A 16355-nucleotide genomic window follows, 5' to 3' on the forward strand; every position below is an offset into this window, starting at 1 on the left:
GTGCGGCACCACGTGACCGGCCAGTGACGCACTCCAGACCAAGATGGCGGCGCCCATGTTGGCAGTTTCTCAGCGGCTCAGGTGAGACCCGGGACCGACCCGAGGGCAGCTCCCCCCCCCACCAGGCCCGGCCCGGGGGCAGCTCCCACCCCCCCCCACCCCACCAGGCCCGGCCCGGGGCAGCTCCCACCCCCCACCAGGCCCGGGGGCAGCTCCCCCACACCAGGCCCGGCCCGGGGGCAGCTCCCCCCCCCACCCCACCAGGCCCGGGGGCAGCTCCCCCCCACCACCAGGCCCGGCCCGGGGCAGCTCCCCCCCCCCCACCAGGCCCGGCCGGCCCGGGGCAGCTCCCCCCACCACCAGGCCCGGCCCGACCCGGGGCAGCTCCCCCTCCCCACCCCACCAGGCCCGGGGCAGCTCCCCCCCCCCCCACCAGGCCCGGCCCGGCCCGGGCAGCTCCCCCCCACCACCAGGCCCGGCCCGACCCGGGGCAGCTCCCCCCTCCCCACCCCACCAGGCCCGGGGGCAGCTCCCCCCCCCCCCCACCAGGCCCGGCCCGGGGGCAGCTCCCCCCACCACCAGGCCCGGGGGCAGCTCCCCCCCACCAGGCCCGGCCGGGGCAGTGAGGGGCGGCCTGAGTTTCCCGGAGTTTAAACACTCAGAGCGCAGCACACCCTGGCCTGGGCCCGGCGAGATGAGTAAATCTCGCCCATTCCCTCCCTCCCGCCAACTGATTACAGTCCTGATCTCCCGCCATCCCACTCCCCCACACACACACACAATATGACCCCAACCCAACCCTGATACCCCCCTCTCCCCCCCCGACGAAATGTCAGACCAGAGAAGCCTCTAACCTTGTTATGTGTGTTGTGTTCCCGCAGCCGCAAGCAGTTCAGGGCTCTGGTAAGAAAGGAAAAGCGGAAGAGAAAGAGACAAATTGAGGCTAAACAGAGAGAAGAAGGTAACGCAACATCATCCTGACACTGGCCAGCTTAGCAAAGTGATGTTCTGAACTTGGTTGTCTGGTTCCTGAGCCAGTCAGGTTCTATATAATCCAGGGCATTATTGATGGCAAACCAGTCACCGGAGGCAGGAATTATGTCTACAAAGCTATTATTAACAATGCGTGCCAAAACTATATTGGGGAGGGGGTTCCTTAGCTGAACAAGCAGCAGGAAGGTTGCCAGACAGTGCTCTGAGCCTTGCTTCTGCAACCGGTGGCTAATACTTTCCTAAGTTAGGTAAGCAGGATGCACATCTCTAAGTGGAGAGTGTGTACGTGTATTCCATTCCAGAAATGTACAGGTGCCACGCATATACGGAGCTGTGTCTGTGTTGGATACTCTAGTATCATAGCAATGGGTTTCCACACGTATGAGGCCACAACAACAAAATTACATTTGGATAGCACCTTTCATGTTGGGAGGACGTCCCAAGACCCTGGACAATCAGTTCTTCAGTCCCAAGCTGGGGGTCGGGATTGGGGAGGGTGGAGGGCAGGGGGGGAAAGAGGGTGACTGAAGGCACGGTCGAAGAGGAGAGTCTTGAGATGGGTCTTCAAGGAGGCAAGGGAGGGGGCGAGGCGGAAGGACTGCGGGAAGGAGTTCCAGAGGGTGGGGGCAGAGTGGCTGAAGACCCATTCGCCAATGGTGGGATGGGCAAGGCAGGGGACGTGAAGCAGGCCGGAGCCAGCGGAGAGAGTGGGCAGGTTGGTAGGGGGTTAGGAGGTCACAGAGGTAGGGGGGAGCAAGGCCATGGAGGGCTTTGAAGGTGAGTAGCAGGATCTTGAACTGTATCCTCTGTGTGATGGGAAGCCACTGGAGACCGGCAAGGATGGGGTTGATGGGGTCGTGGAGCCTAGTGCAGGAGAGGACAAGAGCTGCGAAGTTATGGATCATCTGCAGCCTATGGAGGGAGGAGTTGAGGTGCTGACAAGTAGGGAGTTTGCATAGTGAAGCCTCGATGTAATGAAAGCATGTATGAGGGTCTTGGCGGCCTGCAGTGTGAGACAGTAGCGGAGCCGGGTGATGTTCCGGAGGTGGGAGAAGGCAGAGTGGGTCCTGGTACGGATGTGGGGTAGAAAGAACAGTTGAAGGTCAAACAAGACGCCAAGGTTCCGGACTGGCTTAGTAAGGTGGAGTGTGCATCCTTAAATGGTGATACTGCCAGTGCCTGAGGTATGGAGGCGCCGACGGGAGCCAATCAGGAGGACCTCGGTCTTTTTGACGTTCAACAGGAGAAAGTTAGCTCTCATCCAGGACTTGATGTCTGAGCGATATCTGTCAGGACAGCAGGTATCCTGGAGTTGAGGGTGGAGGCAGAGAGATAGCGTTGGGTGTCATCCGCTTACATGTGGAAATTCACAACAACAACAAGATTCCATTTATTGAGCGCCTTTCACATCGGGAGGACGTCCCAAGGCGCTGTACAGTTGGGTCAGGACCTGAGCAGGGGGAAATGGTCAGGGGGAGGGAAGGGAGGGAGCGAGGAGGGGGTAGAGAGTCGAGAGGGGAGCTGAAGGCACGGTCAAAGAGAAAGGTCTTGAGACCGGCCTTGAAGGAGGAAAGGGAGGAGGCGGCGAAGGCACTGGGGAATGGAGTTCCAGAGCCTAGAGACTGAGAGGCTGAAGGCCCGGCCACCGATGGTAGGGCGGTTGGGGCGGGGGATGTGGAGCAGACCGGAGCCAGAGTAACGGAGGTTACGGGCAGGTAGGTAGGGGGATAGTAGGTCAGAGAGGTAGGAGGGAGTAAGGCCGTGAATGTAGGTGAGGATGAGGATCTTGAATTCGATCCTCTGGGGGATGGGGAGCCAGTGGAGGCGAGCGAGGGTGGGAGTGATGTGGTCCCGAAGCCTGGTGCGGGACAGTACACGAGCTGCAGAGTTCTGAATGACCTGCAGCTTGTGGAGGGAGGTGCTGGGAAGGCCGGCGAGGAGAGAGTTCCCATAGTCCAGCCTTGAGGTGATAAAGGCGTGGACCAGAGTTTCAGCAGCGTGAGGGGTGAGGTAGTGCCGTAGTCTTGCGACATTCTGGAGGTGATGGAAGGCGGTGCCAGTTGTGGCGCAGATATGAGGGAGAAAGGACAGCTCAGGGTCGAACAGAACCCCGAGGTTCCTGACTGACTTTGAGAGGTTGAGAGTGCAGCCTTGGATGCTGATGCTGTCAGCGCCTGAGGTGCGGAGGCGCTGACGTGAGCCAATCAGGAGGGCCTCAGTTTTACGCACGTTGAGCTGAAGAAAGTTATCTCTCGTCCAGGACTCGATGTCGGACAGGCAGCTGTCAGGACATCGGTGGTCGTGGAGTTGAGGGTAGAGGAGGAAAGGTAGAGTTGGGTGTCATCCGCATACATGTGGAAGTTAACCCCATGTCTGCGGATGTCACCAAGGGGGAGCATGTAGAGAGTGAAGAGGAGGGGACCGAGGACAGAGCCCTGAGGGACACCGCACGAGACAGTGCGGGGGCTGGAGGAAAAACCATTCGTGGAGACAAAGTGAAGACGGTGGGAGAGGTACGACCTAAACCACTCAAGGACAGGGCCTTGAAGGTTTAGGTGGGAGGACAAGCGGTGGAGGAGGATAGAATGGTCGACCCTATCGAATGCGACCGATAGGACGAGGAGGACGAGGAGGCAGAGGGAGCCCTGGTCACAGATGGTCAGGAAGTCATTGGTGACCTTGACCAGGGCAGTTTCTGTGCTATGGGCAGCACGGAAACCCAACTGAAGGGGTTCGAATAATGAATGGTTGGAGAGGAAAGAGCGCAGCTGGGAGGCGACAACTCGTTCCAGGACCTTGGACAGGAAGGGAAGGTTGGAGATGGACCGGTAGCTTGATAGCTGCGACGCATCAAGGGAGGGTTTTTTCAAGGATTTAAGTGATGGTGGCAGTTTTTAAGGGAATGGGAACAGAGCCAGAGGAAAGGGACAGGTTGATGATGTCTGTGATATGTGGGGCAAGGAGGTGGAGCTGGGAGATAAGGAGTGGAGATGGGGTCAAGGGAGCAGGTGTGAACTGTGAACCATGTGAACTGCGGATGATGTCACCAAAGAGCATATGGATATTGTCTGATCAAAAAAAGTTCGAAGGGTGAAGAGAGGGAATGTTACTATCTACAATAATTTAAAACATAAGAAACCTTTAATTTGGTTTGGAGATTCTTAGGCATGGTAATGGTTTTTGCCATCAGAGACACAGCTGACCAGTAAAAAGCTTACACTAGCTGCTTTAAACACCGAATGCTCTCTATTGACTTCCAGAATTAACTGCTGAGGAGGACGTAGAACCAGAAGTAGGAGATCTTGATGAAGAAGAGAAACAGTTGGAGGCTGAAAGGTCAGTAATGTGCTTTTTGAGGTGAGGAAGCATTTTTTTGTGCAAGTTTTTGTTTGTTGTGCAACTGTTGCAATTTCTGTTTTAAGATTTGGCCTCGTCATATAGTAATTATACTAATGACGTTTATAATGTCAACTTGGCTCAGTGTGTATCACTCGTGCTTCTGGGTTGCAGATTGAGTTTCCCTGATCTGGATGTGGATTTATACTCTGAGCTGATAATACATTGCAATACTGGGAAAGAGTGCTATGATGTCAGAGATGCCATCCCTTCTTTGAGATTTTAACTCGAGGCACCATCTGCCGTTGGTGTATATTTTGTTTTCCAATTATTACATCTTTTGGGGGTGGGCTGAGGAGGAGGAAGACGTTTGCTCATGAAGGAACTATTGGTAAATGTACCAAAAGCAGCATTCCTTTCTCTGACAGTAGCAGTAATGTGGAATTGGGTATATTTCTAGTCCACATTGAAATAACCTGAGAGAGCATTGTTGCTTGGTGTTCCTGCAGCAGTTAAGTATTGACTCCTTTATAGGCAGCGTTTACATACAGAATGGCTGGAAACAGAGATACGGGCTCAGGAGGAATTCCGTCTGAAAAAGGAAAAGGAAGAAGTGGCACAAAAAAAGCAAGAGGAGGAAGAGGTAAGCAAAATCTTTTTGCTTTATTTATAACAAAAACCCCTTTGTTGCATTAGTTTTGGGGGAAGAATATGTATGCCTTCCTTGTGTGGTCTGAAGGAAACATGGTGGTGAGGCTTATGGTGCATTTGAGGAAGAGAAAGGATATTTGCTTATTGCTGATTAATCTGGAGAAAATGGCTTGACAGTCTGTAAAAGATTATCAGGATAACTACCATTTTTTGTGTCAAGTAAGGCAAGACATAGAAATTAGTGTCACTGCTTTGTATATGGGAGGTACAGAATTAAATTAAATCTTTCCATCATGTGGAAAATAATGTAAGATGTGAAAAGCAATTTAACAGTTTAAAATCTCCTTTGTCTACTGACTGTCTAATTTAACTGATTCTTTAATAATGAAAATAAGTTGCACAAAAGGGAACTCCTGCTGGGCAAATTATATCACCCACAGAAACACCACTTTGATGTGTAATACTTTCAGAGTGGAATTCCCACTGGTTGGTGAAGATATTCCTTATCAAGGAATATTGCAATCTACATCCCATTGTGTATTTTTGGAGCAGATATGATGTTTACTGGTGCTAATGTCACATTTTCAAGATATGTTTTCATTCTTTAATTATCCCCTGATTATTTTTCAATTACTTATTCCAGGCTTCTCCAAACTAAAGAGATATCTGTAATTCTCTTTCATAAATACAATATAGCTCGTGCTGAGTAATGGAAGTGATATATATTCTGTACCTGTTAGAAGAAATTCATAGTGATTTGGCATGGAAACAAGCCATTGGAGGACTGCATATGGTATTCCTGTAGTTTAGCGGCTAGAGCACTTGCCTTGCAAGCGAGAAACCTGGGTTCAATTCCTGGACAGGACGAAATGTGGGCAAGTTTCCTTACTCTACATGCCTCTATTTACCGAGCAGTAAGTAGGTTGTTAGTCGATTGGCGGATCGCTTTTCCAGGGGTAATAATCCCTCTATTGCCCTTTATTATTATAATAATAATAATAATAATAAATTGGTCACTCAATTCACAACTGTTTGTGGGACACTGCTGTATCCAATTAGCTTCCAGGTTTCGCCCACAAATATACAGTCAGTTCACTTTACAGTATATTCTGTGAAGCGCTTTGAGACATCTCGAAGACGTGATAAGGCGCTATATCAAATGCAAGGATTATTATTATTCCCAGACTGGCTGTCATTGACTCAGAGCAAAGCTTTCTAGTGAATCAAAAGGGGAGAAGGAAAAAGCTCAATTTGGATCTGAATTGCCTCTTTTGAGAGTAACGAGCAATGACTCGGTCTAAATGATTCAAAACTCTGCTACCCATGTCCTCATCCGTACCAGGCTCTAGACCCCGACACGGAGCAAAAGTGGGGTGTGAACAGATCAGAGCGGTAGGAAGGTGCCATGGTGAGAAGAGATTTGAAAGTGGGAGCGAGGATCTGAAACTGATCTGTTCTGCAACAGGTGGAGCCTGGCAAGAGCTGGGATGATCAGGGTCTGGAGCCTGGTATGGGTGAGAACATGGATGACAGAGTTTTGAATCATTCGGACCTAGTATAGGTTCTATATTATAGGCATGTGTTTTTAAAATGAATGAACAACTTATTGAATCATGACTGATTCCATTCTGCTCATGTCCCCTTTATACTACTAAGCCTTGTGTCTGGTATATTGCCTAGTATATACCTTCTAATCAATCTTAAAGCTATGGCTGTAAACTAGAGGAGTCCTATTTCACAATGCAATTGAATTTTAACATTTTCCCAATTTTTGGTCAGATAACTGAAACCTAAAAGGATTAATCTTGAGCAAGACTTATTTTGACATTTAATGGAAGCTTGCAATGTGAAAATCGCTATATCAAATGCAAGGATTATTATATATTATAATGTGAGAGAGGTGCTTGCTCAGGATATATTTGTACAGCGTAAGCTACTATTTTATGGCACCTGTTTCTTTTATGTCTCCAGAGAAGGATCAAAGAAGAATGGGAGCAACAACAGATGAAAGAGAAAGAAGTAGAAGAAAGCAAACTTCAGGAACGGAGAGAACGAGAGGTGATTCCAGCTCTAGGAGGATAAATACCCAACATATATCCTCTTATGAAAGCATATTAATGTCATAAAAATATATTATGAGTAAAATGTACGAGATTAGAATTGAATTGTTAAAGATACATCATGGAGTTTGCTGATTATTCGTAATTCTACAGCTGAATAGTTAGTTATCAGTCGAAAGTAGAACATGTTTAGTCTAGTAAATGGGAAGAAAACCATATTACATCATTAGCGTAGCAACATATTTCAACTTCCACAACTCTTAATTCGTAACTAGTGACAGATCCAGTGTATCAGATCCATTGGAACTAGTTTATTGATTTAGTGAATTATTGAATATGGATCAAACATTCATTGTCTTCAATGCTGCAAACCATGAATACTATAAAGCCAAGAAGTTGCATGGTAACTGATAGTTGTCTTTAGACGGTATACATTGTAACAACAGCATTGTTTTGCATATTGTGATGTGAAAAATATCTAGAATTATACAACTGATATTCCTTAACAGTTCTGTACTAAAGAGTTTTCCACGGCTTTTCCTTACTGGTCTAATTCATCAAGATGTATCTTTTTCATAGTATTTAGCAACTTGATTAGAATTATCAAAATATTTTCAGTTTGTTCAGCTTTTTGTTTCTTTCTTGAAAAATGTAAAAATATTCTGCAATAGGATTTTGAAATATGTGGTAATCTTTCCAATAATCTGGAGCATATGGAATACAGTTCAGTCAGCCAATAAAAAAACTAAAGTAAATGTGATGTTAAATTACTTGAGACTGTTTAGGATCGGTTCAGTCTAAACCATTGGGTGTTCTGATTTTGAAGCATTTGGCATGTAAATCGATTCAAGTGCTTAAACCCCAAATAAGTTGACTATGGATGTTTGATTAGTTTTGTGAATATGATCCATCAGCAAAATGTGGATAGTGCAGATTTTTAAAAATCCAATGAGGGTTTTGTATTTTACCAAAAAAATCTAAAAAAAAATAATTTGTGGGCTAATCTGTCCACTTTCTAATTACTGATAACTATTTTTATTTATTGGAAAATACTTTTTTAGTTTGGCCAATATAAAATAACTGTTTCTCTGGTGTGGGGTTCCTGGTGAACTAAATGCAGAACATATATTTCTAAATGATTTGGGGAGGAGAAATGTTTCTTTTACCTCCAAACCCAGTACTCTTAACAATCGGTAGGCTCAAATTAGTAAACAATGTTTTGGCTTTTGAACTATGTCTGATTCATATCAGGATGTAATGATTTGGAATGTATGGTTTTGTATTTATAAGTTCATATTTTAGAAGATAAACTGAATAGTAGATTGAAGCTCATACATGTGTGATTTAGTTTGTGGTGGTGAATTCAAATGCTTAAAAAAACTTAAAACCTGATTGTTATAAAAGATTTAAGTCACCTCACAAATCTTTCTATTCTTAACAAGTAGAATCAGATATGTACTAGATCACTGCAGGGTTTTCACCAGTCCTGTGTTTACACCATTTGTAGGAAGCTGTTCAGAAAATGCTGGATCAGGCTGAAAATCAGGTACTGTATGTCCCTATATTCTCACTGTTTTAGAATATTTTATAAAATGAACATTCTGCAAAAATAATTGACACAACTTTAAACTTATCTAATGGGATCCCCTCAGTAGTGTTTAGTCACTGTAGATACAGTGAACATTGCCAGCTTGAGTCATGCAGTAGCAGGCTTTGGGCAGAAGGCTGTGATTTCAAGCTGTACATCAGGATTTTGAGCTCATAATCTTCTTGACTGACACTCCAATACATTGTTGAAATGCCATCCCTTGGATGGGATGTTAAACTGAGTTTAAAAAAAATAGTTTCACCTTGTGTTCTAGCCAACAATCTTCCACATAAATTGGATCATTCACTTTGTGGCTATGGGACGTACTAACTAACAATAAGTTACATTTGTATAGCACCTTCCACGTTGGGAGAATGCCCCGTCACTATACTCATTGGTTGCTGCATTTGCCTACAAATACAGTAACCCCCTGATTTACTGGACTACAGGTATCCAGAATTCCTACCTAGCTGGACAGGGCCTGAAATGGAAATTTAAAAAAAATTAGACTGGTCACATACGTGTAGACTCCAGTGGCCCCACTCTCCTATCGCGCACCCCAGCCTCAAAGTTCTTCAGTGGCCAGGCAGGGATATCACTCAGATTGAATCCCTCGAACAGAAGATGGAGTATTCACTATCTTCTCATGGGATTCAAACAATTACAATGCCTTTACAAGCATTTTTTTAAACACTGAAAAACCCTGAAAAAGGTTGGTAAATGCCAGTATCAGCATTCTCATTACACTTAGCCAGGAGGATAGTCATTAATTGCTCGAAACACTAATTGGTAAATAAGGTATGTTTTGAGCATCAGAATTGTAGGATGTAAATTCAAATTCCTCACAGCTGCCAACATATATGTGTGTACTTTCTTGCTGAAGCATGTTATTTTCCACAAGGAAAGAGGGGGAAAATAGGAGAATTGCTCTGGAATCCTCTTTACAAACCCAAATTGAGTTGGGCTTGTGATTTGTTTTGTTGATCAGATTCAAAATGATGGCACGTGGCATAATCCAGAAGCACCCGAAGATTATGGAACTGAAAAGGATAAGTCTTACTGCCCATTCTTTCTCAAGACTGGTTCCTGCAGATTTGGTGACAGGTCTGTAAACTTTTCTATTCGAGGGGACATTTGATTTCGGAAAATGTCTTGAAATGTGTATTTGAGTTTAGGTGCGCCAATAAACCAGTGTTCAATGCTTCTCATAGTCAGCACAGTATCTCAGTGACTTTTCTGACCCTCAGCTATCCTGCAAAATTGATATCCAGACTCACTAGCTCTGCTTTCCTTCACATCCACTGCCTCCACCACTACCTCAGGACACTGAGTGCTTTATCTACACCTTCAATACCTACGGGATCGATCAATCCAACACCTTGCTTGCCAGCCTCCCTAGCTCCTTCCTACAGAAACTACAGGCCATCCAGAACTCCACAGTACATGTCCAGATTGTTCAAGACCATCACCCCACTCACGTTGGGCTATATTGGCTCCGCCTTGCTTAAAGTCGGTCTTTTGACTACATTCAGCTACCTTTCCCCTCCTCTGTCTGTCCCCTTGTCTCCTCCCTCTTCCCCATTGCCCCTTCCCCCCAGCTTGAGCTCCAAGTCAGTTGTGTGAAGCGGTTCAAGACATTCATCGATGCAATATGTAAATATTAGTTGTTTCAAATCTCAGTTAAATTTGTCAATCATTTATCACTTTCATGGTGAAGTTCAAGTTAATGATAACTTTTTACAAGGGGGGGTGAAAAACAAAGGCCTTATAAAATGACAATTTATTGAAAAGTTAGTGTGTTGCCATTTGCTACATGGGGAATGTTTTTAAGATACTGTTAGAACTCAGCAAATCTCTCCATTTTCAAAATTAAAGCAAAATTATTCATAACATGCGTGATAACATTTTGGGCTGGTAGTAATATTTGGAAGTGAGACAGTTCAGATTTAAAGTCTGGAAAATATCTTGGAATTGTGACACTTAAAAGCCTGTTTTATATAATCAGATGTTTGTTTTATTCTGTTTAGGTGTTCTCGCAAGCACGTTTATCCATCAACGAGTCCGACATTGCTTATCCGAGCCATGTTTATTACCTTTGGGATGGAAGAGTGTAGGCGAGATGATTATGATACAGATGCTGGCCTGGAATACAGTGAAGATGATATTTACCAGCAATTTGTGGAATTCTATGAAGATGTATTGCCTGAATTTAAGAGTGTTGGGAAAGTTTTGCAGTTCAAGGTATTTTTGAGTTTCTACCTTACTTAAAATTAGAGTTAGCATGGATGAGCTTCCAATGCTTTTTCCCTCCCTTCCCATGCGTATTTTGTAAGGGTTTCAATAAAAATTTTGTACACTGATAGTGAGCTATTTTACAAAGCTTATTTTTATTGTGTGCTCTTTAAGATGAAGAATAGTGGCAATGTTCATTGTTGTGCCAGAAATATACTGTTTTCACTGCACCTCATGTTGGATTCTTTCTGCTTTATTTTATTTACAATGCTCACTTTCTAGGTCAGTTGTAATTATGAGCCTCATCTAAGAGGGAATGTGTATGTCCAGTACCAAAAGTAAGTATTTGTATTTTTCCATATTTTTACATTTGAGTTAATATACCATTTTAAAAAATAATATAATTCTTGCATTTGCTATAGCACCTTACTACGTCTTCAAAACGTCTCAAAGCGCTTCACAGAATATACTGTAAAGTGAATTGACTATATGTTTATGGGCAAAATGAGGCAGCCAAATGCGCACAGCCAAACAGTCATGGATTGAGTGACCAATTTTTTAAAAATGTAATTACTCTAATGTGTGCATACATATTTTTCCTTTCCCCACTCCGGTGCAACATAACATCCTTAGGCAGACAAGCGACCTAGCCAAAGCACTCTTATTATTGAGTGACTGACACTATAAAACTGCATGAGTAGTATTTCCTGCACCCTCCCAGAGTACAGTTGAATTTAATGCACTGGAAAATCATGGGCACAACCTTTACATTGTGCCACTCCTAGGTACAGCATGCTCCCAACGAGATGTGTCAGTGTGAAAGCTACTTCTAATCTCCCAGGTGTTCCCAGACTTTCTGGGCTCAAGGTCCCCCCCACCCTATGACATTAGGCATCCTAATAAATAAATATGTAAATAAATACATACATCGAAATTGATCATCTTCCTTTAATTGCAAACATTTTAAAATAATGAAAGAAAATAAAATAAAAATGTAATGTTAATACAGGTATCACACAAATCTGGATTCTGCATGCCTAATGAGATGGTTGTGCCTCGTAATCTCTGCTCAAGTTAAAATAACTCCAACTACCTAACAACAACAACAGTGCTAACACGGCCCTCCTGTAACTATCTTGCAGACCCCCGTTACGACAATTAACTCTTTTCATGTATAGTTATATCATAAATTTTTTTTGCTCCGATGACATTTGAATTGACTTGTGTGTTTGTGGGCATTTTTATCTTGCTATTTATTACCAATTTTGAGTTTTATTTACTATAAATTTTTATTTATTTATTTTTACTGAGTTCAATTCCAGGCAGAGGGCGAAACCTTGGGCAAGTTTCCTTACTCCACACGCCTAATAATAATCCCTTCAAAAAAAAACCAAAAACAATAATTAATTGGTCATTTTCAATCTACGACTGTTTGTGGGACATTGCTGTGCGCAATTGGCTGCCGCGTTCGCCCACAAATATACAGTCAATTCACTTTGCAGTATGTTCTGTGAAGCGCTTTGGGACGTCCTCCCGACGTGAAAAGCGCTATATCAAATGCAAGGATTATTATTATTATTACGGGCAACCTCTTGGTTTACTGTAGGGAAGAAGAATGCAAGCAAGCCTGTGTGACTTTTAATGGACGTTGGTATGCTGGAAAACAGTTGCAGTGTGAATTTTCTCCTGTCACTCGTTGGAAAACAGCAATATGTGGTAATCTAAAATTTTGACTTTACAAATTAAAAACATATAAAGTGCAAGGTTATTATGTCTTATTGCAGCTGTGCTCCCCTAGCACTGTATTGGAGTGCTAGGGGAGCACAGCCTGGACTAGGTGAGTTCAAAGTCCCATTTTGGGGCTCTGCCTGAGCCAAGCTGACGTCTTCATGCCCCGTTTAGGTATCTAACTGTTTTTTCTAATGCTTTTCAGGACTTTATGAAAGACGCAAGTGCCCTAGAGGAAAACACTGCAACTTCCTTCATGTGTTCAGGAATCCTGGCAACGAATTCTGGGAGGCTGACCGAGACATACACATGTCTCCTGATAGAACAAAACAGTATTCTAATAAATATTCTGAAAGAAGAGACAGAACAAGCTGTCGCTATGATTACCATGGTCGATCTAGAAGATGGTACAATGATAGCCCAGACAAAGCACAGAGACGAAGTGGAGACTCTGAAAGGAAAAGAAAGAGAAGCAGGAGTAGGGAAAGGAGGAGGTCACAGAGATCCAGGAGTAGAAGTCAAGAAAGAAAGCGATCACGAAGTAGAGACAGGTATCGCAGAAGTAGGAGCAGAGAAATGCGGCGGTCACAGAGGTCCAGGAGTAGAAGTCAAGACAGAAGGTCGCCAAGCAGAGACCGAAGTAGGTACAGGTCAAAGAGTAAAAGTGTAGAGAGGTCACAGAGCTTAAGTCATTCCAGATCAAGAAGTAGAGGGAGAAGCCGGGGCAGGTCAGTCAGCAAGGGACGGGGGAACGGGCAGTCCCGAAGCAGAAGTAAACCACGATCTAGGAGTAGAGATAAAGAGCAGTCTAGGAGCAGAAGTCCTAGTCATGGGCGGAGCAAAAAAAGTAAAGATACAGAAAGTAAAAGCAAAAAGAGTAAGAAGAAGAAAGCTAAGAAAGAGAAGAAAAAGAACAAGTCTGAAGGCAAATCCAAGAATTCCAAAAAAAGACAGGAAAGTAATGCCAAAAATACTCCGACCAATTCAAAAGGTAAAGACACACAAGTCACAAAAGACAATGCTGAATCAAGAAGCCTTTCTACTTCTAGTACAAAAAGCTCCATGAGTGATATAGAGGTCTCTGCCAAACAGGAAGATGCAAGTGAAAAGGAAGCCAAAATTCACCAGTTGACCACTGTGGATGAGTAAAGGTAATTTTTGCGCAGGGGAAATTTTGAGAATTATCAAGAGGTATAAAACGTTGGCAGAAATAACCTAGCATTGTAAGGTGAATTGTTATGCAACTGACATTCTGAACACACGGGGTGATGGTGAAGGCAAATTATTCTATCACTCACAATGGTCTATTTGCCTCCTAGTAACCTGTTAAAAAGTGACATTTCTGGAATCCAATATCAGTATATTACAGAACTTGTTAGAATAGGTCCACAGTAAACCACACTATAAATGAGGCTCTTCCCTACCTGCTAGGGAAGGTAGGTCAAGGACTACCAGTGATGGAGTCCTGTAGCTCAGTGGTTAGTGCACTCTCCTCGCGAACGAGAGGACCTGGGTTCAATTCCTGGGCAGGACGAAACATTGGGCAAGTTTCTTTACTCCATACGACTTTGTTTACCTAGCAGTAAGTAGGTACCCGGTTGTTAGTCGATTGGCAGATCACTTTCCTGGGGTAATAATCCCCCCAAAAAGTTTTTTTAAATTTAGTCACTCAATCCATAACTGCTTGTGGGACACAACTGTGCTGCCATGTTTGGCCACAAAAATATAGACAATTCACTTTAAATTATATTCTGTGAAGCAATTTGAGACATCTCAAAGACATGATAAGACGCCATATCGTGGAGTCCTGTAGCTCAGTGGTTAGAGCACTCGCTTTGCAAGCGAGAGACCCGAGTTCAATTCCAGACAGGGTGAAACCTTGGGCAAGTTTCCTTACTCCACACAGAGCTTAATAATAATCCCTCCAAACCCTCCAAAACCAAAAACAATAATAAATTGGTCATTTTCAATCCACGGCTGTTTGTGGGACATTGCTGTGCGCAATTGGCTGCCGCGTTCGCCCACAAATATACAGTCAATTCACTTTACAGTGTGTTCTGTGAAGTGCTTTGGGACATCCTCCCGACGTGAAAAGCGCTATATCAAATGCAAGGATTATTATTATTATATCAAGTGCGAGGATAATTATTATTTCTACAACCACGTTAGTCTTAGTATTACGTAAGCACAATTTCTGAATTCATCTGTTTTTATCTGCTTTCTCTTCAGCCTTGATGACTTCTGTACTATGAGCTTTTCAACCTAAATTTCTCAATACAGTTTAAAAAAAATGTGAATCTTGAATCAGAAATGAGGTGCATGTAAACTTTGAAGTGCCTCTTTTAAATACATTAACTAGAAAAATTGCATATGGTAATAATAACGGTTGTGTAGTACATTTAGAAAATGTATTAAATTTAATTTTAAATTGCTTTACAGGCACAGGAATGAAAAATAAAATTAATAATTTGCAGCATTGACAAGGAAGCAACTGAACAGGACAAGATGAGCTCCATTTTATGTTGACTGTATATTCACAATTTACTTTACTGGTTTGTTTGAGTCATTGGCATCTAATTCAAATTGTGTAAGGGCATTTGTAATTCCCTTTGTGCATATGGGTTTGCATAATTTGCATAAGACTGCACTGTAAACAATAAATATTAATTGATGGATGCAGGGTTTTAAAGGTTGATTATCTATTCCATTGTTCTGCTGTAGCAAATGGTCCTGAAATTGCAGCAATGTTTTCAGCTCACCAGTGCCTCAAACCATTACACCGTTGGGTTGTACAGGGCAGTGAGGTCCAAGGTCCTGATGTAAGCTAAGGTGGTCAGCGAAGAGATTAAGGTTATTTGGGTTTGAAAACAAGAAAAACTCAGCTAGGGTCTCTACCTGATTGCTATTTAGTGACTTGTTGGAAATTGTGTGGCAGCTAATGAGAAAACTTTCTCAATCGCTGTAGTTTCTCCCTTCCCCAAAAGGTAGGTGCTCACTTTACACAGAAAAAGAGCAAATGCGGCAGCACGAACCATAAACCCAGCATGAGTCTGCACAATCAGCTTTTACAATACATTTTGTAAATTCAGTGACAATGGAGCCTAAATGTCATTGTAATTTTTTCATAAATTTTAGCTGGAGTTGGGATGTTTAACATTCTGTAAGAAAATGTACAATCTTTTCTCCCTTTTGGCAGTAGAAACTGTTCAAATTCCCTCAGATGAGAGAAGCAATCATATTTTACACCAGAGTTCATTCAGACTCTTCAGGCCCGCTTTATAAATGTGACCATTTGGCTTCATTCCCCTGCTCTTTCTCCCAAACCCATCTATATTTACTGTCCAGAAATATCCTCACACAAAGATCTGAAGCAAGCTCCAGTAACGTCTGCACAAATATACAGTTGTGTCATGGATAAAATCTTAATTAAATCAGAAAGTTTTAATTTAGAAAAAAATTATTTGTGGAATGATTAATTCTTGCAGACTATTTATATAACCTTTTACAAACTTGTTAAAGTCCTTTACTGATAGAAATCTTAAGTGAACATAATAGATGCAAACATGGTGGCTATTTAACCAGCAACATCCTAAAAATATCACAAGACATTTGAATTTTGGCAGTGAATTTGAAAGCAAGATAAAACATTTTAGATAGCACTCTTCATGCAGGGTAAACATCAGAGAGCTTAACAGTGGTACAGTGTAACGCTGACCCAGAGAGACATGGGAGGTGCTCATAGACACGTTCGAAAATCATCTTCAGGT

General features: G+C 43.3%; 1 protein-coding gene across 1 annotated transcript; it reads left to right on the forward strand.

Annotated features, from left to right (window-relative positions):
* On the forward strand, window positions 1–15263 carry zrsr2 (zinc finger (CCCH type), RNA-binding motif and serine/arginine rich 2). The gene is made up of 12 exons (XM_007891657.2): window positions 1–81; window positions 882–961; window positions 4254–4329; window positions 4864–4972; window positions 6952–7038; window positions 8548–8586; window positions 9617–9732; window positions 10656–10869; window positions 11143–11198; window positions 12467–12576; window positions 12794–13739; window positions 15028–15263. The coding sequence occupies exons 1-11, from the start codon at window positions 44–46 to the stop codon at window positions 13735–13737; spliced, it is 1869 nt and encodes a 622-aa protein (XP_007889848.1). The 5' UTR covers window positions 1–43; the 3' UTR covers window positions 13738–13739; window positions 15028–15263.
* The last annotated feature ends 1092 nt before the right edge of the window (window positions 15264–16355 follow it).

Source organism: Callorhinchus milii, unplaced genomic scaffold (genome assembly GCF_018977255.1).
Source record: "Callorhinchus milii isolate IMCB2004 unplaced genomic scaffold, IMCB_Cmil_1.0 Scaffold4, whole genome shotgun sequence".
Taxonomy (NCBI): Eukaryota; Metazoa; Chordata; class Chondrichthyes; order Chimaeriformes; family Callorhinchidae; genus Callorhinchus; species Callorhinchus milii.